The sequence below is a fragment of the Hermetia illucens genome, chromosome 3 (assembly GCF_905115235.1).
Source record: "Hermetia illucens chromosome 3, iHerIll2.2.curated.20191125, whole genome shotgun sequence".
In the NCBI taxonomy this organism is placed as follows: Eukaryota; Metazoa; Arthropoda; class Insecta; order Diptera; family Stratiomyidae; genus Hermetia; species Hermetia illucens.
In genome coordinates this window covers 18,448,733-18,473,750 of record NC_051851.1, presented here as the reverse complement: position 1 = coordinate 18,473,750, position 25,018 = coordinate 18,448,733, and the positions used below count along the sequence as shown (strand labels likewise).

Below are 25,018 nucleotides of genomic sequence, written 5' to 3'. Positions count from 1 at the left end.
ACCACATACTAAGCTCTAAAATCGTTTAGACCTGGGTTTGTGTGAACGCTACTTGGTCTCCATGTTATCCATCTTGACTTTTGTCATTCGCACCAGTTTTAACATTATTTGGAAGTCAAGTATAATTTTATGTAGAAAATCCCGGTCTACATTTCCTCGCCGGTCCTGAGATGGTTGTTCTCTCTCAGGTCTATGTAGAGGATAAGAGAGATGTGGTCCGCTTTCTTCATTCTTTTGCTGGTATCGTCTACCTTGGGGGCGTCGTTGTATTTTTGGTCACAAGTTACTGCTTCGGCTTCTATAATTGAAGGTAGTGTCTAATGTTTGTCGTAGCCTTGATAATGAGAAATATAAGACGCTGTAGAGTTAGGTACCAAGTTGAGGTTCAATAGCTCCTGGAAATATTGTCACCATCTGTTCTGGATGTGTTTGAGTTTATTGATTATATTTCCATCCTTGCCCCTGTAGATGTCCTTCTGTGATTTATAGCCTTATTTTTCCCAATCGGGTTTTTCTCACACTATGTGGTCATGTGGAGTATCGAATCAATAATTTCCCTTAGTAGTTTGCAAAATTCTGCTGAAAATTTCTGCTACCTAGGGTCGATCACAACCAATAACAGCTATGACGATGAAATCCGCGCACGGTTATATTGGCTGCCAACAGAACATATTTCGGCTTACATAAACTGTTTCCCTCGAAACGTCTCACCATAGGGTCAAAGCTCTTACTGTACAAGACTATGATCTTGCCCGTCCTTATATATTCCTTGGAGACCTGGGTTCTTAGCAAAAAAAAAATTGTAAACTCTTGGCCGCGTCCGAAAGAACAATCCTCCGAAGAATTTCTGGCCCCCAATATAAAAATCGACGATTCCGTAGCCTACATAACGACGAAATCTATGAGCGATACCACGACCGTCTGGTTGTGGATAAAATCCGGCTCAATAGGTTGTGATGGGCTGGTCACTTGATCCGTATGGAGAAGACGAGGCAGACCCTGCCTAAGATGGAACGAAGGCGCAGGCCAGGACGCCAGACAGCTTCTACGGATATCGAATTGGTGGACCTCGGCGCAAAACCGGGGTCTTTGCAGTTCCTTATTAAGGCAGGCTCAGACCCGATACCGGTTGGTGCGTCGTTGATGATGGTGGTGAATTTGCAAAATTTGCTTGACTCTTTACAGTGGTTTGAACATGGGGGATTAGTCAATCCAATTCGTAGCCTAAAATTTCTGATTCTTCTGATATGATACATACCGATTTTGAATGCTGATTTATGTAAGCAGTTTCCCTCAATTCTGCCCTTTCACTCACTTCATCCCTCTACCGTAAAGTGTGTTAGAACACTTCATTCAAGACCGTAACGGTACACTACAGTACACTGTAGGAGGCAATGTGGCAATGTGATTATCACTCAGATTTGACTGACTGACTTAGGTACTTATTCACAGCTTAGTTGATTGGTATCCGACATCCAGTCACCCCAACAAATCCCTCTGGCACTAATAAGATTTGAACCGCGATCTTCTGCTACGACAGCCTATCGCTCTAACCACTTGAACCATCCGGACACACTTGCGAAAGAGATGCTACCCTTTAAGCGGAGGAGGATCCAAAAAAATGAAATTCAGAAGGCGCTTATCTAAGGCAAAGGAGACGTTCTGGTAGCTCATATCCCAATTTCTTCAATATTTAACGCGTAACAGCTTACCTTCGGAATAACAGTTTCAATCCCTCAGAAGGTCGCAATAAGACTTGCGCATTAACCGTGAGTCGACCGTGGAGAAAGTCATTGAGATCCTTTTCATCGATTCAGAAAAAAAAAACGGTCCCCCACGCATCCTCGTTTTCTTCGACATCCTTTCTGCACTCCGTTAACTCCGTACTTGGCTGCATTAATTCGATTGTTTAATGGTTCCTCAGGCGAAAGCTTCAATCGTTCTATTTAAAAACTTGAGTGCAACGACCCAAAAGAAGGGTGTGTGGGGCAAAAAAGACTCCTTTAATCCTTAAACAAAAAAATTTGTTCGGCCAAGTGTAGGCCTAAACAAAGCGGTATTTGCTCTGGTTATAATTAGTACCCATGTGTTTGCGAATGCACGCAAGGGATCAAACAACACTTTGCAACCAGTTACGGTCATGTTGCCCAAGAGCAAAATAGAGAATCCAATTAGTTACTGCTGTCCTGGACAGTTGTCCTTTTTACTTGGTAGACTGTCTTTAGTGAACCGCATTTTCATCATTGCGAATTTCGATGGAAGTTTCTTATCCTTGGTCAAAAAATGATAATCGATTATTCTTTTTATACTTTGTCTTGCTCATGATTTCGTTGATGTTAAAAAGACCTGAGAGAATTAAGGCCAGTTCCGTCTTCTTTCAAGCTAGCTTCTTTGGAATGCCTTCTGCTACTAGAAACTCCCATACTACTTCCTGACTGAGTTTGCATCCTCCTCTTCATCTGAAGTCGATTTGCTTTTCTTGTGAGTTGCCTTCTATGCACTATTTTATTTGCCTTATAGCCTTAAGTGTTGAAAAAAAAATACCATATTTCGGGAATCGATTGTCAGCGTTTATTAATTTCTGAAGAAAAAAATAAAGGAAAAATTGTCTTCAATTTCGGTACTCGAAGTGCTAGCTACCAAACATGTCAAAAAATGGAAAATTTGGCAAATGATCTTGTCTATATAATTTAAGGGTGTAACGATGAACCAGTTGTTGCAGAGCCTTAATCTGTCCTTTTTTGCAAGCTCAACATTATTAATGAAATACGGTTTCATCTAGCGCTAACGCAACCTTTCAGAGTGTCAGGTCTGTTCCCAAAGAAACTCTATTGTTCGTGCGAGGAGGTTAGTAGCCATCCGTCTAATATCTGTATAAGTTAGTTCCGCCGTTTGCTCATGCCTGTCAATAATCTTATTTAGTCATATAGCACGTTTGTGTAGAACTCTTATGGATTTTTTTACTTCCTTTGTTTTGTTCCTATACTTCCTCCTGACATTTATTACATATTATCAACTCGCATTGGTTTTCTCAGCTCCTTTTCGAAATCCTCTGGCTCCGGTGTCCGGATGGCTCAAGTGGTTAGAACGCTGGGCGGTAACATCCACAAAATTCATGCCAGGCGTATTGGCATGGCGGGTACCTTCGGCGGTGATCCACTCAGTATGCTCAGCATGCTGGCCGGGCAACCTCCAAAATCCACCCCAGTATTCTTTCGCTTCCGTTACCGAAAGCTGTACTGTCTGGACGTTCTGTCGGGATTCATTGAGAGATCTGAAAAAGCTCCGCTGGTTCCTCGCGTATGTTGCATTCTGGACACGTCTGGAGTGACTTTCACCATACCGTCGTAACCGACTGCATATGACAGAAGGTTTCTGCTTTATTATGTCCAGAATTTCAACTACGGGTGTTTCATTGGGGATGGCATAGCTCCGGTAAACCCTCCGCACTTTATTTCTCATCCGTCTGCTGGCATTACCAGTGCTGACCTGAATCAGTCTAGCTATGTCCTGCCTTAGTGAGTCCCGCCGACGTTCCAGAGAAATTTTCCATGGTGGATTTCTTCGGTTACTCAAGTCAAGGCTCTTGCTATACAAGACAATGATTTTGCTAGTCCCCATGTATTCTGCGGAAACCTGAATTCTCTCAAGAGAAAAATCCTCCGAAGAATTTTTGGCCCCTACGTGAGGATGGACGATTCCGTAGCCTCTATAAAGATAAAATTTATGAGCGACCGTCAACGAGCGACCGAGCATCAACCGTCATAGTGATGGAATCCGGCTCAATAGACTACAGTGGGTGGGTCACTTAATCTGTATGAATGAGGATGATCCAGCTCAGAAAGTCTATAAGGGCAACATATATGGTAGAAGACGAGTCAGACCTTGCCTGAGATGGAGCGATGGGTAGCGATTGTTGCGCCTTTGATGATGATGAATAAATAAAGTCTGGTGGTTCCTACAGATGACGTTCTTCCTTTCCTTATGTTCTCCAGAAAATCACAATAATATTTCGCCTCAATTACACGAGGACTGTGGAGACGATGATTTGATGATGTGGAAATCGTTTCACCAATAGAAAACCCGCTTATATCACCTTCCCTGCGTACATCTATATTTTCCTGTTAAACCATGCTTCCCCACTGACCTTTCTCACTTGTTTCGAATTAAGTATGTAATGGTATAGCTAAACTACGTCGTAGGTGCAATTCACTTCAAAATAACTTACTCTCATGTTGAAGTCGCTTGAAGAATCTCTGGAAAACTTCGAATTCATTTTTGCTCCTCCAACAATATATGAGGAACCTACACTTCTAAGGGATAATTTGTGACTCCATAGTTATGGTCTGTTGGACACCTTTGCATCTAGTGTTGAAGTCCTTTGTGATTACTTATGTTACAGCTTTCTGCAACTTTTTTCCGCCGTCGACACTGCGCTGTACCCGATGAATGGACGTGAGTATTTTCGGCAGATTGTCCTATTGGGTTCATCTCTCCTTGGCCAAAACTTAGGTTGCTCAATAAAGAGTATTGGTTTAAGGTCCTATGCAAATTAGGGTGCGTTCCATCCACTCTATAAATGTGGGCGTGATGTTACTCCTTTTGTTTCATTGAAATGTATGTCGGGCCGAAATATCCCTTCTTTTCTCCCCCTTTCTCCTGTTCTTTTCAGCAGGTTTGGGCCTCTCACATTCCTTTTTTAGTTGAGCATGTCAAACGTTCATCTGGAGCTGACGAACGTGATGTTTGGGGAGAGTTTCTTTCTCTCTCTCTGCATACTTTTTCATGCTGACTGTTCCACAATTAACCGAGTTGTCAACGACCCCTTTTCTTTTTTTGAACACACCATGGTCTTTTCATAGATTGTCCTCTATATACTGGTCTATTCTGGGCGAGCTTGATTGTTTACAAAGTGTAATAATTCTTCGCCAGTTGTCACCATTTTTAGTGCCTTACCAATTATCCCCCTTTCCGATACTGCAGCAATTTATTCTGTGCCCTTGGGAAGGATTGGCTGTAGGACCCTATCTGTCAATCCGCATTCGTTTGGTACAGCTTTTTTGGGATTCCGCCAGTCTCTACTATTTTGTGATTCTTTAATTTAAAGATTGCGTCTACTATTTCCGTGTTGAAAATGTTAGTATTTCCGTTGTGTTGATTTCCCTCTATTGTCCTGGCAGAATACAGTTGGGAATGTTGAAATGTTTTTTCCAACGTTCAATTTTTTTATTGGTGGTGGCCAGTAGCCTTTCATCTATGATTCGGGTTAATTGCATAATTTATTTTTGATTGCTTGATCCTATTTTATCATATAGCATCCTCCTATTGTTTTTTTTTCTGCGCTGCACGTTCTCTGGAATATCTATTATAGCCTGTTTCCCTTTTATTTTTCTAGAATGCAGTTAAAGCAGTCTTTCTGATCGCTACTGGGCTGAATCTTATGCCCACTGATAAGAGTATGTGATCGCTATCTACATCTCATTCTCTTATTCGAGTCTCTGTTGACAACTGCTTCCATCTGGGACTAATACAGATCCTGCCTATTTGGTAACTTCTTCGTGTCACAGAGATATCCCACTAATTTGCAAAGAATAGCGTATTCATATCCTCTACTTTCACCTTCAATGAGAGTATGCTTTATTTTCATCATAGACATGATGGCAAGCCTATAAGGGCGGGCAAACACGAAGATAAATACAAACATACATCCGTATATGGCGAAACCGGAATCCGGCGTATGAGTGGTTAGTCGTCTATAACTAAAAACAGTTCGATATGCCAAGACTGCAGGATACTACAGGCTTAGAAAAAGGGAGGAATCCTAGGTCTTTCTGGGAAAAAACTGTCAAACAAGTGCCCTTAATATGCTGCCACAATATTTGTTACCTAGTTCCCTTCAACAAAGTCGATTCTAGTCATATATCCACGTCGGCGTTAATTTTCTGTCCGCGTTACGTAGAAGTAGTTCGATATGCTAACCAAACATAAAATACCACTACCTAAATGTCTGTCCTGGTATTTTGGCCTATCCAATTTATTTGGAAATTCTCAACGTTCTGTCACTCTTGCTGAGCCGCACGTGGCTCAATTGTTATTCGTCGGGGGCTTGATCTGCTATCACGAAAGCCAGAAGAGCTCTTTGGAAGCAGACTTTCCCAGGGCTCGGTTAGTTGCTGACACAAGGAGGCGACCTTTGTCTGAATTCCGTACTAGCTGTCATTGATACCCCACGTTATGCAAAAATTTATTTGAGCCTTATGCCGAGCTATACTTTTTTTCAATTGGGTACCCGGTCCTAAGGATAGCAATGACATTAGATAATCCTCATATCAGTACCAGTGTGAAGCGTGCACCCGACATAGACTGCTGGAGGGAGGTGGTTGATGAACGTCCTCCTTTTACTATTTTTCGCTATATCATGAGGGTGGGGCTGTTTTTTCGAAGAGACCTTCTCTATTTTTAAAAATATTTGAAAGAGACAACAGAGACCTCACTCATCCCTTATCAATGTACCCTTTGAAATACAAAACACTACAAAATACTATTCTACAATTTCTTTTTTATTTCCAACCCCACATAGACAAATAATTGACTAGGAAAAAAGGCATACTACAGCCCCGATATTTACATCACTTGGGAAAGCTTCATGCAGACTAGATAGGATCAATTTCCCAACACTACTTTCCACCCCTCAACATTAGACTGAGTGTCCATTGGGTGATGGGAAACGAAAGGATGAATTGGACTAGGTCTTTTTTTTCCCTCTATTTTCTACTTTTTCTCAATTGCATGGTATTCCCTGGTTGTCGTCGGAATACTTTTGAATGATTGAAAGTGAAAGTTTATATGATGGAATGGAATGGGGGATGGGAAAGTGAAGGCAAGAGAAAGCTTTTTTTTGAATGTTTGTGAACATCGAAGTAAGGACGATGGCAGTTGTACGCTTGGGGCTGAGAAGGGAATGGGGACGAAATTGATGATTTCTTGATTATTTAATTGAAGAATAATTAATGTGTTCTATTTCGAGTTATGCTAGCTTTGTTCTTCTCGAGGGGCGTTGTTAATTGATTTATATTGGGAAGTTAGAGACATGACGAGTATGCAAATGAAGGAATTAGATGGAAGTTGATGAAGTTAAAAGTCAAGTCTACAGCAATTCGGTAAAGGGGTTCTGATAGCAGTTTATTTTGTCAAAGGAGATGTTTGTCATATTTCATTGATCAAAACTTCAACGCTTTCCAGTTAGAGTTGGAATGGATCTAGCACCCTTGACTTCATAAATGAGACTCGAATGTAGAGGTATCTAATGATGAAAATTCGAGGTTTGTTATGATTTTTGATAGTGTCAACATTGCTTCGAAATAAACCCCCCATTCTTTGCATTTCTCAGGAGCATATCGAATAAAAATTGAAACACTTCGGTCTGTGGTTAGCATTGATTCTCTAGGGCCACTCCTGAGAGTTAGTTCACAAAGTTTAAAATTTCTTTTTAAATTCGGTTTTCTATCCAAATTAATCTTTGATACGTGGATATGCCAGCACTTTCGCAAGTCCGCATGCTCTGTGAGTAGTTACATAATTTCTGATCTGGTGCTTCCCCACTTTTGGCCCTCCTTGGCATTAGTGGTATGCTGTATTTCCAACCCATTTCGAATTGTTTGACAGGTGAGCCTATCAGTAGGCTCTTTTGCTGAGATTCAAAAGTTCATTTGTTTCCTAATAAATCGAGAATGTGAAGCTCTTCGAGTGGTCGAGTACTGGAGAATTATTTCAGCGTTTTCGCTGTTCAGTTTCAACCAAGTTTTTGACTCCAGTTTAGTATGGGACTTCAGATTCGCAAGGCTTACATCATTCTTTTCTACAAGAAGATTGGAACCTGTTCTAGGTTTATTGGAAGATCCATAGTTGACCAGGTGCAGGCATCGCTCTCGCGCCTCCAAGGTAACCCCTAGTTCATGTAGTAGTCCAAATTTGGCCCCCCTACGAGAATACGACGGATAACTGAAATAAAATCCTGAATCCTTAGTCTGAATATTTGTAGTTCAGATTCTTCCACTCATACTCTAGTTCATATCCTATTAACGGCGAACGATTTTTTCGGAGCTAGTTAAGACCAGAAGGAGAAATTTTTTTTTGGGAACAATATTGCCTCGTCATCCAATAGCCACTTTAATTACTTTGGATCAATATTCTTCGCCTCTTTCATAGGAGACTATAAAAACGGGAGTCCTTTGTAAAGAGAATTAAACAATCGTTTGAAATTAAAGGTCCATCTATCGCTCGTCCATCTATTCATCCGGTGGTGATCTTTTGCAATCTTGACCTGGCAAACCATGAAGACCATTAAATGGCAGTCCACATTCATTGGGGCGAACATAGTATGGAAATCAGCGAAAGTATACAGAAAAGGATATTTTGTTCAGAGCAATACGGATATGGTGATACAGTTCATCATCATTAATGGCGTAACAACCAGTATCCGGTCTAGCCCTGTCTTAATAAGGATCCCCAGACATCCCGGTTTTGCGCCGAGGTCCACCAATTTGTATAGAGTATAGAGGAAGACTGTCTGTACGCATCGCTTTTCCTCTCCTTTATTTCTTTGCACATCTTTCTTTTTCGAGATTCCGTTCTCAATGTTGCCTTCTTGATGTTTTTAGTAGCCCGCTTTTCTCTTGTCTCTCTGTTGGTATTACCTTCTTTTCCAAGGCGGGGACATATCCTTGCGCCAATGGTTCCCTCGTGTCCGGATAGCTCAGTGGTTAGAGCACTAGGCTGTCATACGGAAGGTCGCGGTTCAAATCTCACTGGTGGCAGTGGAATTTGCATCGTGATTTGACGTCGGATACCAGTCGACTCAGCTGTAAATGAGTACCTGAGTCAAATCAGGGTAATAATCTCGGGCGAGCGCAATGCTGACCACATTGCCTCCTAGTGTACCGTTACGGTCTTGAATGAAGTGCTCTAACACACTTCAAGGCCCTGATCCAATATGGATTGTTGCGCCAACGATTATTATATAATGGTTCCCTCGGGAGTCTGTCCATGTTGAGTCTCCTAATGGAGCTGGCCTTCTTTTCGTACAGTGTAAAGATGGAACCTTGATAGGTGACTTTCACTTGCTTGTGACCAAAATCGCAGTTCACTGCCTTTTGTGTACAAACGTCGAGGATGCTAGAATTCCTTTTTTCCTGAATAAGCCCACGGTTGATATGCTTGTAAATTTAGCTTTCTCGAGATGTCCAGATTCGTACCTATTTGGGAACCATATGGAGCTTTCTATCTCTTCTAAAGGCGAAGCTAACGAAGGGCTGCTCATTGTCATTGTTGGCTGGAAGCTAAAGGCTGTATACTCCTTTTGTTCCTCGGTGTATGCCTTAAATTTCAATTTGAGCGTTAAAGTCCCTAAGAAATATTTTAATATCATTATGACGTAGTTAGCCCTGTAAAGTTTCAAGACGACTGTAGAAGTTATCATTAGCTCTTTTGTAGAAGCATGGAAGGTGTTCAGCCTTTTGTGTCTACGGGTTTTGCGGCAACAGAGTAATTTTAGGAAGGATTCCCTTCTTGGCTTTTTCTAGTAGGCGACAATTTAGCGCGTTATACTTCTTGCTATCGTCATTAAAGTTATCTGTCGAGCACCATAGGGAGATGACAGTTCAATTCTATCTGCCTATTGCTTTTTAAGGGGTCCAAGAAACAGAGATCCCAGAGCGATAAAGTAGGATTTTAAGTAAAAGGAAGAGAGTCTATAACACTTTGGTCAGATTGTTTGGCATGCCAGTCAAAGCTTATTTCACCCAAAATAAGCCGCTCTTTTTTAGCGTCGTATATACAGGAAATCAATACGCAAAACACCACGCTGGTCGAAAAAGACAATTCCAGGAATTTCACTAACTGACAATCTTGTCTTGGCATTCACGGGGGGAGTCAATTTTTGCCAAACCATGTTGAAAGTGACTGACAGATCTGTAAATATTTTAATTCTCGTTTCGCGGTCGAAACATGCATGCTACGGAGTCTAAGCTTTCCTGAAATGATTGTTTGACAACTCCCCAGACTTGCTTCCATTTATGCTACAGGGTGAGAAACTTTAAAATGTTTGCCAGAAATGTCACGAATTGTGTGAATGTTCTTTGTAAGGCTAGTCCTAATATGGCGATCATGCCCCTTATTTTCAACTCATTTACATCCGGCCTTGGATTGCTTATCATGGGGATGCAATCGAGCTATTGGTTTCCGAACCGTACAATCGATATTTGCAAGATTTCAACTGGTCTCACCTTTGCATAACAAGATATTTCATGATGAAGCTGCTGCATGGCGAATTGCGCATATTCACAATTCTTGGTGATGTACTTTAGCCTCCCTCATGGTTTTTGGAAAAGCTTTTACTATTTTTCCACTGTCCTGCGCCATGAAGTTGTAGGTACACCCACTTATCGGCGACCGAATAACACTGTTGTCCTTCCTCAATATGCATCCTATCCATTGTGGTATCTGCCTTCAGATCAATCCGTCTAGGAGTATTTGCCAGGAATATCATCGTAGTTAACCGGTTAACATTTTTTTTAGGCCCGAGTACTTGGCGTGACCTGCATTTGAAGGTTTTCTAAAAGAGTGACATCCAATTTTTCGCCGTGGAATATCACCACTCAAATGTATAAATTCTTCGACATCTTCCATATTCCGTTCATTAATGCAAAGTGTAATGACCTGCCAGACTAAAAATCTTGCAGCCCCCCTAATATTTCTTAAAGTCTCCACTCCAGCCTACCTCTTTTCCTCCCTCTCTAAACGGATTTCCTTTGCCTCCACTTACCTCCCCTTCAACTAAAGAGTCCATAATTTTTGCTCTTTGCAAACCCTTCATCCAAGTTGGTAGCGCTTCTGCTTCTTGAACAGAATGTTGTTGGTTTCGACTTACTCGTTGCTTCTACCATTAAGAACCGAATTTAGAGATTTTCGGAGGACTGGAATAGAGAGTCTACAATTTCCAAAAATTGGTCTGAATGATTTGAAACGGTAGAACTAGAGAAGGAAAACTGGGGTCCGGGGCGAAAATTATACAAAAAATCCAGGTGCCGAAAAAACTTCAGCCCTGGGGGGCAATCACTCCCTTTTGGTTCTCTCTCTCTCATCAGGCCTGAATTTATTGCTGTGATGAAACAACACTTTTCCTTTTTTTTACACAAGACCTTTTTAAAATCGGTTTACTGTCTGCCTGTCTATCTGTCTGTCCGTCACACGCTTTTTTCTCGGAGATTGTAGTAGCGATTGATACAAGGTGTGAACTGTGAACGCTCACGCATACAGTGAGTTACATCCTTTTACGTTGAACTTAAGGGAAGGTCCCCATACATGCAAAAGGGGGGTGTAAATTTTTTTTCGCAAATAGAGTCATGGCTTAGTTTTGACATTTGTTGGAAACGCTGGGAGTTCGTGATGTGGAAAGTGATCATTTACTTAACGGGGCCATTCGCAGAACCTGCCCAACCGAAAAAGTGGATATTTTCATATAATCTACACATATAATACGTGTTACGTACTAATGGGACAAATTCACACTCAAATGTCTTCAAAAAAGAAATACACAAAACCTTTCATACCTAAAATGTCCAGCTTCCGGTTTCCCCGACTTGTTTATTGTGGGAAGATTTTTTCCGGAATTTCTTCGTTCTTCGTTCAATGACGCCATATAGTATTTTCTATTAAAGATTATTTTGTAGAGGTAATCGTTAAGAAAAATACCGTGCATATCCCAAATATATACAGTCAAAAGTTTGTCTGTTGACAGTTGCTTTTTATTCGTTTTGAACGATTTTTATCCTTGGCTGTCCACTGACCTGAGTGCCAATTTGGCTGTGGTGGATAGTGATGGTTCCATATTTCATCTATTGTCATATATCATGTTACAATTGCCTGGAATGCGATGTGAAAATACTTATCAGTGTTTTAATTAAACGGTATATTCCCAACTAGAAGTCAATGCTTTATCAGCGGATTTTTCAATTTCTTGAAAAATTACAAATGGTTGCATTAATAAGAGCTGGAACTTGTGAACTAAAAGTCAGATTGTCATGAAATTTTTACATGTATTATATAATTTAAAGGTTTTTACTGTCTAAAAACCAGATGGATTTTGTAGTGTAAGATCTAGTACACTACAAATATTGAGTAAAACGTGTGTTTTCGCAGTCGATAAAAAATACCCTTTATAATTGGAACAATAGCATGAGTGGAAAGTAAAAACACATCACGTCGGTTGACCTGATGGTATCGCTAATGTAATGGAAGTGATCTTTTCGCGTCGGTTTGTTATCTTTGTTTTCATCACTAGGTGTACATTTAGTGCTGTCATCGCTCCTACTATTTGTCAGTTGTGGCCATCTACATGTCATCCTGTGAAATTATCAAGTGACTTATTTAAAAGGTTGCCGGGAAAGGTAAGAATGGTAAGGAAGAATAAGTTCCGAACACAAAACCCGGGAAGGGTGTCATTGTGCAAAAATTGTTTTTATTTTTTAGGCTTTTACTGGCAATAAATACAAGTAGAGAGACAAGGACGAAAGCAGCGTCAGCGTAGCAGCCTATCCTGGACTAATTTTCGTATAAGCAAAAAATTAAGAATAGTTTTAGGAATATGATTTTAAAAAGTTTTATTTTATGGACTAGTGGATTAGGTAGTCATCATAGATATTTAAGATTAAAGTGTTATCGATCCATTTACAAAGTTTGACTGGAATAGAAATTTAACAAATAATGAAGATAAAAGAACTCAAAACATTAAAAAATTTTCTTATTGTAAAATTATAAAAATTTAGTCGTTTTCATGTAGTTTTTAAAATTAAGAGAAATCTATTATCCGTTGGGTAAATTGACCTTAAAACTGGTCAAATTTTTGACCAACTTCTACTTTGGAAATTTTTACAAAAGGATGGTTGGTTGGACAGACTACAGAGATATTCAATTAAATTTAAAACCCATCTAATTCAGCCAACTATCCTGTGCACTGCATAATTTATTTACTAATTTGTTTTTTCTTTTCTTTAATTATTCCTAACAGGATGCATTTCACCAGTTTTCTGATGCCATAATCGAAGAGGATCGTTTTTCGCGCTCATTACAAAACTCCCCACAACCTAATTTCTACGCCGGCAGACCATTGATGTGCAAAGTATCCACTGAACAAGTACTACGTCGCTGTGGAGCCAACCCGCTCATAGGTGGAGTAGGCATTCTTCCATCTCCCCCGATTCCGATTGATACCGACGTCGATGAGGGTGGGCGTGACAGTATAACCCCTCATCACGGCTCTATGGATCCCTTAGTAGCTGGTACATTCTCTCCGGGTGGGTCTGACTCCGGTGGTAGCGATAGTGGCGTGGAGTGTGGCCAGACTCCCAGTCGGGGACCTTCCTTATTCTACAGTCTATTTCGGAACATGAACCGCGAAAAGGAAACTACGAACGATGGCATGATTTTCAATGGGACCTCGAAAATGGACACATCGCCGCCACCATCGAACCAACCAGCCTTAAAAATGTCTTCAGCAGGTAGAGGAACAGGCGGTAGTGCAGGCTTAGGCGAGAGAGGGTCACACAAAATGTCGTTCTCATTCCTCGATGAGGACAACCCACTATGCTCGCCGTTCTTGATGGATCTTTGTAACGACGACTACAGCATGGATGAACCCCTGGGCGGTGACTTTCTTCAGGAGAATGAAATAACAAAAGTTCTAAATGGATGGCCACCAGCCAATGCGGCGACCTAGAAATGATAATTCTTTGGCGAAATGTATAAGGAACGGTAAAAACCAATTTAAATTTAAGAGTAAAGCAACACATATTTATATACAGTGGACTTCTCGTTAATTTTTGGCAATAGTTTTTTTTTAATTTGTTCACGTTCAGTTCTTCCCCCAGTCCAAGTAACGAGATGAAAAAATAAATTATCAAATAGAAAATCATAAATATGAAAATAAAAAGGAATAAAAGTGTTAAAGGATCATAAAGCGCTGAAAGAGAATAAAAATCTATAAATATACCACTCAGGATTGTTGACTTCTAGGATTTGTTTTATTTTTTTTTTTAATTTCATTTGACAATACTTTTCCAAATTCATCGAAAACATTTACTTCTAATAACAAACTTTCTGCATTTAAAACAATGTCAACTGTTTTTACTATTTTTGGAGTATTTTTTACTAAAAAGGAGGCTGGGAGGGGGTGAACAAATTTATGTTGGGACAGAACAACGTTTCGAATAAAGTTAATCGTAAATAAAAGCAAAATGAGGGATAACGAGAAGTTTAGAGTTTAGCCTATGTTAAAGTTTATACAGAATTGTTTGAGTTAGTTTCAGTAAAGGAAAGTTAAAATAGAAGAAGTTATTCAAAACGGGAATAGAATTTGATTACATCAAAAATCAAGTAATCCAACAAAAAGTTATTCCTTTAATTTCAACAATATAAAATGTTTGTTTGTAGTTTTTAAGCAATTTTTGGAGCTGCCTAATAAATATAAATACATTATACATAAATAAACATAAATGAAAATAAAAATGAAAAAAAAAATAAATAAAAAATAATTAGATTTTATGTTAAGGTAAATTGACAAGTTTTGTGCATATAAATATTTTTAGAGTACGTTTTTCATTTGTTTTCCATCAATTTAATAGAAGAAGTAGTTTGCAATGAGTTCCGGGGAAATTATAGATTTATTTTTTAAACAAAAGAAAGTGCAAACAGAGCGACCTCTACAAAAAAAATTAAAGTTGTTCTCAAATTAACATTAAAATTCAAGTTTTTATTTTATTTTTTTCTATTTTTTTGCTGGTGAAGGACATTCAAAATGGACAAACCATTTTATTAAAAGCATTTTTTTTTTTCAAAAATTTTTTTTTGAAATTTTATAAAGTATACTACAGTGTGTATCCATAAATAATATTTTTTTTAAAATAATACTTTCAATTTTTATGGTTGCATTTTCCCCTAATTATCAATTTTTATATTTTTTTTTTTAATTTCAATCAAACACAAAAGAGATTTGGGACAACATACAACTTACATTTAGCAATGATTGATAAATCCAATATAAAAAAACAGAAGTAAATGTTTGGGAGAACGTATTGCGAAATATAACGCAAAGAAATGTTTAGATAATTCAATAGAGCGTAGTTTTAGTAACTTTAGTGAATCTTTTTTCTTGTTTACTCGAGGTAGTTTGTAAAGTTCTGAATTAAGCCAGTTTTCTTTGCTTCTTCATATTTTCACTGGACGGGACCGGGTATGTTGTTGGCACCTAAAATAAGACCATTTTGTACCAACAATATTGGTTTGAGTTTATACGAGTAGATGGTATATTTCTTTCAGTTTCCATCATGTTTTTGTTAATATTCCTTTCAGTTTCCATCATTTTTTTAAATATTCCTTTTCGCTTTCATCATATTTTAATTATTTTCTTTATATATTATAACTTTTCAATTTTCGCAATAATCAGTTACTGTAATGTTTCCGTATAGTTTCCATAAAGTTGGCTTATTGGTTGAACTGTAAAGTAAGGTTCGAATTTAAAATTTTCTTCTTTATGTATTTGGAGGTTTTCGTGTTTTTTTTAAATTACAATGTTTAATGTTTGTTTTCAAATCTATTTGATATGAATAAAGGTAAGATTTTATGCAGAAAGAGAAATTTATTGTGTTTTCTTTGCAATAAAAAGGAATGGACTAAAAGAAGATTGAAGAAGTGAAACAATTTCAGTTGCCTTTTGGATTCTTTTGTAATTTGGCTATACATGCCCGCTATCATTGAGTCCCGACCTGATATCGAGAACAGGGTCGCTGGGGTCTCAGATTCTCCTCGTATACCAGCTCCGCGGGAGTTGCAGCAAATTCTTCGCGGTTGGTTGTTCGGAGATCAAGAAGAAAGAGTGGCAGGACCTGCGACCAATAAAGATCGTCTTGGGCCATTATAGTGGCTTTCAGCGTCCTGTGCCACCTTCTGAGCATCCCATTGGACTGCGGGTGGTAAGCGGTTTTCCGGTGGCGTTTAAAGCCGAGAAGTTTGGTCAACTCTGAGAAAACGGAGGACTCAAACTCCATTCCCCGATTGGTGATTATAATTGCGGGCACACCAAAGCGTGGAATCCAATCTCGCCAGAGGGCCTCTGTACAAAATTGTACAGTAATTTCTTTCAGAGGTTGTGTTTCAGGCCACTGCATGAACCTATTTATTTATTTATTTATTTAATGAGGACAATACACAGAAAGCAAATTTCTTATTACATATTGTCCTCAGAGGGAGGAGCAAGTAAATGGCATATTTTACGCTTAAAGCTAGAGAGGGACATAGAGTCAAAGGACCCAAACTGTAGGGCATTGTAGGACCGGCAAAACCTCGGGACCGGAGAGCGAAAGTAAATCTCGAGCTCCGCGAAGGATACATCAAAAATGTCCGGACTACGTGTGCAATGAGACGAGGCGACAGAGGAAGTAATATCCGAGTTGGCGGAGCAGTCCATCAGACCATTGCAGAGTTTGAAAAGAGTACACATGTCAAGGAAGATACGGCGTTGCTGTAGGGAGGGGAGATTGATGGTGCGGAGTCGTGACGGATAATCAACCCGTGGAAGGTTCTTTTTGTAAAAGAGGGTCCGGGTGAATTTGCGTTGTACAGCTTCAAGAGCGCGGCAGTCACGGATACGGTAGGGGGACCAGACTACACAGCAATATTCAAGGATGTTTCTGACAAGGGAATTGAAGAGTGTTAAGGAGGGCTGGATTGAGGTAAAGTCGGATGAGGAACGTAGGATAAAACCAGACATTTTGGAAGCTCTATTGATGATATCAGTGAAGTAGGAATTGAAACGAAGTTTATCGTCGAATATTACACCCAGGCCTTTGAAGAAGGTCACTAGTGAAATGGGTTGTCCACTGAGAGAATAGAAAAAGGATGATGGGGAGGGTTTAAGGGAATAACGTATCCAGTGGCATTTGTTGACATTCAGTGTTAGCTTGTTGACCGAACACCAACGGGCTAAATTATCAAGGTTGGATTGTAAGAGAGCACAGTCCAATGGAGACGAAACAGAGGTTAACAATTTAAGGTCGTCTGCGTAAAGCAAATAAGGACAGGTGAGGATGGAGGCGAGGTCATTGATAAAAAACAGGAAGAGTAGGGGGCCAAGTGTAAAGCCTTGGGGAACACCAGAGAAAGGACAGAAGGAACCAGATGAGTGACCATGAAAAGAAACTTTGCAGGAACGGTATGAGAGATAGGAGGAAAGCCAGGAGATGACTGAGGGAGGGAAGTCTAGCGATGAAAGTTTACAGAGAAGAATGTGATGGTGAACGGAGTCAAAGCTTTGGAGAAATCAGCATAAATAGCATGTACCTCCTGTCGTGAATTCAAGCGTTTAGCAACAAAGTTGGTAAAGACCAGAAGATTTGAGCCGTTGATCTATGTTTCACGAAACCATGCTGCTCTTTGACAATGAGGTGACCAAAGTGCGCGGTCAACCAGTCGTTGAAGTATCTTTCTAGGATTTTGGAGCAAGAGGAGAGAAGAGAAATGGGGCGGTAGTTCACAGCAAGGGAAGGGTCTCCGCTTTTGAGGATAGGAATGATAAGGGCCACAGACGGGGAAAGTAGCATTCATCTAGACTTTTGTTGTAGATTATACACAGGGGGAGGGAAAAGTGTTTTCTACAGTTAAGGAGGAAGAGATTAGGAAGCCCATCGGGGCCAGGTCCGACATTGGGGTCAAGGTTACCAATGAGGAATTCCATCAAGGAAGGCGTAAGGAGAGGAATGGCTAGAGATTCAGAGGAGTCTGTAGTTATGAAAGTTGTAAAAGGTGGAGGACTTGAGGGAGAAAACGCTGAAGAGAAGGTCGCAGGATTGTTGTGGGGAGTTAGCAGTGGAGTCAGCGAAGCTGATAGAAGAAGGGAGAGATTAAGTTGGATTACGAGAGTTGCGAGCGTGAGACCAAAAGTTACCGCGGGCAAGGGCGGCTTCGACGCTCAATAGGTACCTTTTACGCGCTTTTCTGACCATTGACTTCACAGTAGATCGTATAGCCTTAAAGTGAGCAAGGTCGGCGTCATTTTTAGAAGCCCGAAACTTCTTCCGCAGCGTATGTTTCAAGCGAATGTTAATATGAAGTTCCGTTGTGAACCAAGTTGGGTACGAACGTAGGCAGGGAAGGGAAGAAGGGACATAACAGGAGAGGAGATCAGAGAGGATATTGTAGAAGGTGTTAAGGTGGTGAGGCAATACCTGAAACCGTGCGAGTCGGCGTAATTCCTTTTGCGGCGCTTAGTGATGAGGACCACTTCCGTCTTTTCCTCCGCGAGTGCCAGTCCACCACTCTCTAACCGAGCCTTAACAACACTGATTGCTTCGCTTCAGTACAACTTAGCATCCTCGAGATGCTTTGCGACCACAACCAGTGCTATATCATCGGCGTAACCCCTTAACCGGAAGGCTAAGTACATCATTATACATGATGTTCCACAGTAGTGGGCCCAGTACAGAGCCCTGTGGGACACCCGCGGAGATAACGTACTCCTTGGGTCCATCATCGGTATCATACCAGAGTGTCCGCTCTTGCAAGTAGCTATCGATAATAGCGGCGAGGCAAGTGGGAACACTAATGACTTTGACCGGAGACTTTCGTATAAGGTTCCAATTGGCCGAGTTGAATCCATTCCTCACATCCAGGGTTACCACCGCACAATATTTGCTGGTATAACCCTTTCCATGAATTGCATTTTTGGCCAAGCCAGTAACCATTTTGATGGCATCAATGGTTGATCTGGCTTTAGGGAACCCATGCTGCCTATCTGAAAGGCCCCCTTGGCTCTTGACGACTGGGAGTAATCTATTATAAATATGCTTCTAATAAGCACCGCCCCCTTGCGTTAGTCTCTTTGCTGCCCCATCCGATAGCCCACGCATTAAAGTCACCGGCTATCACCTTTAGACCTTGTCCCTTTGCGTCGTGAACAAGATTGTCTAACAGGTCTTCAAACTTAGGCAGTGCGAGGCTCGGTGAGGCGTAGCAGCTGTATATGAAGATACCGCTTATTTTTGCCCACACAAAGCCACTAGCCGCCTGACCTATGCTACCCATGACGACCGGAAGCTGATAAAGCGACCATTGGTATTGGTATTACAGCTTTATAAGCCGCCACCACAATATATCGTTGCGGAAGCCATAATCAAGCAGCTTGCAACGATCGAAAGGATTTTGCAGAGCATCGGTGGACAACTTTTTCGCTAATTTAAAAGCTATTTTGGAATATCGACGAACTCTACCGACCCAACCTGTGAAAGTGGTCGCACAGAAAGGGATCTAACTAGTTTTTTTTATTGCAGGTGGGCGTGGGAACAACGTAATCGTTGCCGTCGGTGTAAGCGCTGCTGGCAATATCATTCCACCTTTTTTTTGTTGTTTCATGGAAAATTCACCGCCGGGATCTGTTAGATATGCAAATGAAAGCGGCTGGATGACAGTAGCGGATTTTGTTGTTTTCCTGAAGCATTTCATCAAGTTAACTTCGGCCTTGAAAGACAATCCTCTACTGTTGATCATGGACAATCACGTGTCACATGTTTCGATTGATGCCATCGATCTGTGTATTGATAATGGCATTACTGTCTTGAACTGTCGCCTCATTGTGGCCTCGTCATGCAGGCCACAATGAATGTACATTTTGGAGTTGGTTCTCAAGCCCTTCTGCGCCTCAGCGAATGCTGGAAAATCGACGGTAGCGGGGATCTTGACCTCTGCAACACGTGACAAAGTGTCAGCAACCACGTTATCTTTTCCGCATACGTGTTGAATGTCGGAACTGAACTGGCTGACAAAGCTCAAATTGGCGAGGAGACGCTTTGTCGGGCTTTTGTTTCAAAGCAGAAGTGAGTGGCTTATGGTCTGCGAATAATGTAAACGTTCTGCCTTCAAAGGAATACCGTAAATATTTAATTGCGAGGTACGTGGCTAATAACTCACGATCGTAGGTACTGTAGTTCCGTTGAGCGAGAGGAGCAATTTGGAAATGAATCTCAACGGTTGCCAAATTTGATTCACTTTTTGGTGAAGAGCAACACCTACCTAGTGTAGCATCTACCAGCTGTTGCTTGGTCGTCCCAAACGCCTGGAGAGCCTCTGGAAACCACACAATCAGGCGGGAGTCTCGAATCTTGTGGTCACCACCCTTCTAGTCTGATCAATATATACCTTTCACATTCTGAGCAGCTGGCCTTATAAATTCTGTTCATCCCTCTTTTTCTAAATTCCTAACCTTCAGAGATCCTTAACGGTTTTTGGAAGCGAGGAGCTCGAAATCGTTTGCGCCTTCACTAGGTCCGGTTGGATGCATTCAGAGGTAATCAGGTGGCTGAGGACTCTCACCTGCAATTGTAGGAATTTTCACTTTTCAACATTGAGTACTAGACCGGCCTCAAGGAGGCACTCGAGGTGTTCTAAATGCTCGGACTGAGAGGAAGACGCGACCAGAACATCATCCAAATATACGAAACAGAAGTTGAGGTTTCGCAACACAGAGTGGATGAAATTTTTCGTTGGACAGTGCAAATGTCATCCTAGTGAATTCAAAGAATACCATAGTTTTCGATAGAACGCGTAAAATCGTGAATGACTGGCATAGGATATCGGTCTGGAGCCGTCTGAGCATTTAGATGTCTGTAGTCCCCCCAAGGGACCATGTGAAGTCGCGAAGACCAACAACTGTCTGAAGAAGAAGTTCTTAGAATTCTTTCCGTGCAATTCCGAGCTTCTGCGGTGGTAATGGACGCACCTTAGAGAAAAATGAGGAGCCAGTAGTGTTGATGTGGTGCTGAATAGCATCCTTAGCGGGCTCAGAGAGACTACGCTCGGTAGTTATGCTGCGGAATTTTTGAAGAAGTGTGTGAATACGTGAGTCGGCAACGTCTTCAAAAAAGGTGGGAAAAGTGCTAGACGAGCAGGATAACATTCTTTGGGGTCAATGAAGGAGCTATTATAAATATCCACTAGCAAACCATAGTGGCACAGGAAATTCGCGCTTAGGATGGGTATACTGATGTCCACGATTATGAAGCGCCAAGAAAATCTTCATCGAAGTCCTAAACTCAAATCTGCGGAGGGACGAAGACTTTGCTTCCGCGAGTTTCAATGTTTGTGGTATTAAATTGTTATGTCGAGATACGTGAAGAACCGAGATTTCAGCGCCTGCATCGACCTGGTAGTTGGGCCGGCTTAAGGGGTCGTAAATTGTAAGGCGACGTGGTGTTGCATTTCGGGTAGCAGTTACCAGAACACGCTGTAAGTTTGATTTGTTTGGTGAGAAATTGCAGGGCCTGGTGCATTTTTTAGTTTTTTTTCAGTGAACCTACGATGGTAAATACATGCCTCAGTACTTGCCGAAAGTCCCGACGACTTACTAACCGATCGCCTATTTCGGGAGGCGGATCTAGACCTTGATCTAATCCTACTCCCCGAACGCTAACTCGGAGGCAGTGGCTGTAAATGCTGCTACCATCTGCTGTAGCTAAGCCAGTTGTCGTGCGACACCGCACCAACCATGGGTTGCACGTAGATCTCACGGATTTTGTCCGTGATGACGCTAACGTATCCAAAGACCCCGAATCCGGACACGCCAGGATGGCCTGCGTACTCTCCAGAAGCCACAACGACTGTAGGAGCTCGGTGCCGAGTTCGTAACCACCCATCTGCTTCATTTCACGCAGCAGTTGGCTTGTCCATGTTCACCTAGCGTTGACTTTGTCAGTAAGCGGTTAAGTTTAACCATCTGACAGGCGTTTTATGGGCTGCTCTTTTAATTGCCTACAAGGGCAGTTCTCCTCCGAAGAATTTTTGGCCCCCTACGTGAAGATGGACGATTCCGTAGCCTAGATAACAACGAAATCTATGAGCGATACCACGACGGTCTGGTTGTGGATAAAATCCGGCTCAACAGGTTACGGTGGGCGGGTCACTTAATCCGTATGGATGAGGATGATCCAGCCCGGAAAGTCTATAAGGCCAATATATACGGTAGAAAAAGAAGGCGAGGCACACCTTGCCTGAGATGGAACGATGGCGTGGTCAGGACGCTATTGTTGGACCTCGGCACAAAACCGGGATGTCTGGAGTTCCTTATTAAGGCAGGCCTAGACCGGATACCGGTTCTTGTGCCGTTGATGATGATGAAGAAGAAAGAGATAGGGAAAAACGTATCGGTTGAAACTGTACGGAATGTTCTTCGTGAGGGTGATATGCCGGGCGTACAGCTCACATGGAATCATACATCAGCAAAATTAACAAGAAAAAGCGGTTTGAGCTCGCAAAAAGGATCACCCCCTGAACTTTTGGGACAAAGTCGTCTTCGCAGATGAAAGCAAATTCTATGTTTAATTGCACGGTAAAATAAAAATATGGAGGAAGCGAAACTGTCAAATTGGCGAAAAAATCGAATTCCTCTAGTTAAACATGGAGGGGGATTCCTGGTTGCACGAGCGCAAATGAAGTTGGTGACTTGCACTTTTTCGATTCGCAACATGGACCATAAAGCCAAACATTGTGGGCAATGAACTTTTTTATTTAGATATGAAAATCCTAAGTTACTCGCGGAAAAGGTAAGCAGGCGAATACTTTTTTAACACACTGTATCTCTGCGGATACCACTACACCATATATTATAGCGGTCATCCAGTAAACCATGTGCTCGGAGTAGGTTTCTTAGTCAGCCAAAAAATGAAACCTGCTGTTATCGGCTTTGAAAACATAAGCGAACGGCTATGCACTCTGCGCTTGCGAGGCAAGTTTAGAAATATAAGCCTCATAAACGTTCACGCCCCCACAGAGGAGACTGCAGAGTCGGAGAAGGATACCTTCTACGAGGCAGTAGAACGAACCCTCGAAGCCTGTCCCACATATGATATTAAACTCATACTTGGGGATTTTAACAGCCAATTAGGGAAGGAGCCCGTATTCAGGCGATACGTTGGCTCCCATAGCTTACACGAAAAAACAAATGGTAACGGACTGCGGACTATTCAATTAGCAAGGTCACACGAAATGGTTGTTGGAAGTACCTGGTTTGCGCGGAAAGCGGTCCACAAACATACGTGGGCCTCTCCAGACGGGACCACTTTCAACCAAATTGACCACGTGTTGATCGAACGCCGCCACCTCTCAGCCTTGATGAATGTCAGAACATATAGGAGGGCCAATATAGACTCGGATCACTATCTCGTTGGCATGGTGCTCCGAGCCCGAATAACAATACCACCTAGAATCCCCTCTGACAATCAGGTGAGAGTGAACACTGAAGCCATCCACAACACAACCCTCCGCGACACCTATAAGAGGGAAATGGATGCTGCAATAACCGCAGTCAACCGAGATCCTGGAGATGAAGCATCAACAAATGATCTTCACAATCACCTGAAGAACGTTATCATGGATACGGCCACAAACATACTTGGTCCCAGCCGCAAAAGGAGTCAGAACGGCTGGTTTGACGATGAATGTAAGCTAGCAACGGAACGGAAGAATGCTGCATACCGAGTAATGTTGCATTCTTAAAGAACGCGGGCACGCGCAGAGACTTATCACGAACTCGGTCGAGCGGAGAAGCGACTTCACAGACGGAAAAAGGAAGCCTGGGAGAACCAACAAGCCTGTGAACTAGAAAAGTACAGGGAGCAACCGCACCAGGCGCGGAAGTTTTACCAACAAGTCAGCAGGATGAAGCCTTATACACCTCGATGCTCATCCTGCCGAAACAAAGAGGGAAATCTGATTTCCGACAGAATGGGCATATTAGAGCGATGGGTTGAGTACTTTGATGAGCTACTGAACAACCAGAACATCGGCGAGTTGGAGGTCCCGGCAACTGAAGACGACGGACAAATACTGCCACCACCAAGTTTAGGAGAAACAGTCCGTGCAATTCATCGGCTAAAAAATCATAAGTCGCCAGGAGCCGATGGAATTACAGCCGAATTTGTTAAATATGGAGGCGACCAGTTACACCAAGTGGTTCATCAACTTGTGCTCAAGGTATGGGACAGCGAATCAATGCCTGACGATTGGCAACGAGGCATTATCTGTCTCATACATAAAAAGGGAGATATCACACAGTGCAGCAATTATAGAGGTATCACGTTGCTGAGTACCATCTATAAGATATTCTCCACTATCTTACTAGGCCAGATAGCCCCATACGCACAGAACATCATTGGCCCATACCAAAGAGGCTTCACTCCAGGCAAATCAGCAATAGATCAGATTTTCTCTCTGCGGCAAGCGATGGAAAAACTGTTGGAATATGGACAACAGTTGCACCATCTGTTCATCGACTTTAAAGCCGCCTATGATAGCATAGCCAGGGTAAAACTGTACACGGCCATGGGAGAATTCGGTATCCCGACGAAATTAATAAGACTGACTAGGCTGACCCTGACCAATGTGCGAGGCCAGATAAAAGCAGCAGGATCACTCTCAAGACCATTCGACATCAACAACGGTCTACGACAAGGGGATGCGCTATCATGCGTCCTCTTTAACCTGGCCCTTGAGAAAGTGATCCATGATGCTGAGGTAAATGCAAGAGGTACGATCCTCTTCAAGTCCACCCAACTACTGGCCTATGCTGACGATATCGACATCATGGGAAGAACCACCCGAGACGTACAAACTGCCTTCATCCAGATCGAGCAGGCGGCGCGAGATCTTGGGCTGCACATCAATGAAGGCAAGACAAAATATATGGTGGCAACGTCAGCACCGAAGACGAATCAACCAACAACATCAAACCGCACTGGTCAAACACAAACACGAACAAGAATAAGGATAGGAGAATACAACTTTGAGACCGTTGACAATTTCTCCTATCTAGGGTCGAAAATCACAACCGATAACAACTACGATGATGAAATCCGCGCACGGTTGTTGTCAGCCAACAGAGCCTATTTCAGCTTACAAAGACTGTTCCGCTCGAAACGTCTCA

General features: G+C 41.8%; 1 protein-coding gene across 3 annotated transcripts in view; it reads left to right on the top strand.

Annotated features, from left to right (window-relative positions):
• LOC119651282 (protein similar) overlaps positions 1-14,885 on the top strand; it is a 549,699-nt gene extending 534,814 nt beyond the window's left edge. For all 3 annotated transcript variants that reach the window (XM_038054794.1, XM_038054793.1, XM_038054791.1), the window contains one exon: positions 13,067-14,885. In XM_038054794.1, the coding sequence (XP_037910722.1) occupies positions 13,067-13,774 (708 nt within the window). In that variant the 3' untranslated portion in view covers positions 13,775-14,885. The remainder of the gene's footprint in view (positions 1-13,066) is intronic.
• The last annotated feature ends 10,133 nt before the right edge of the window (positions 14,886-25,018 follow it).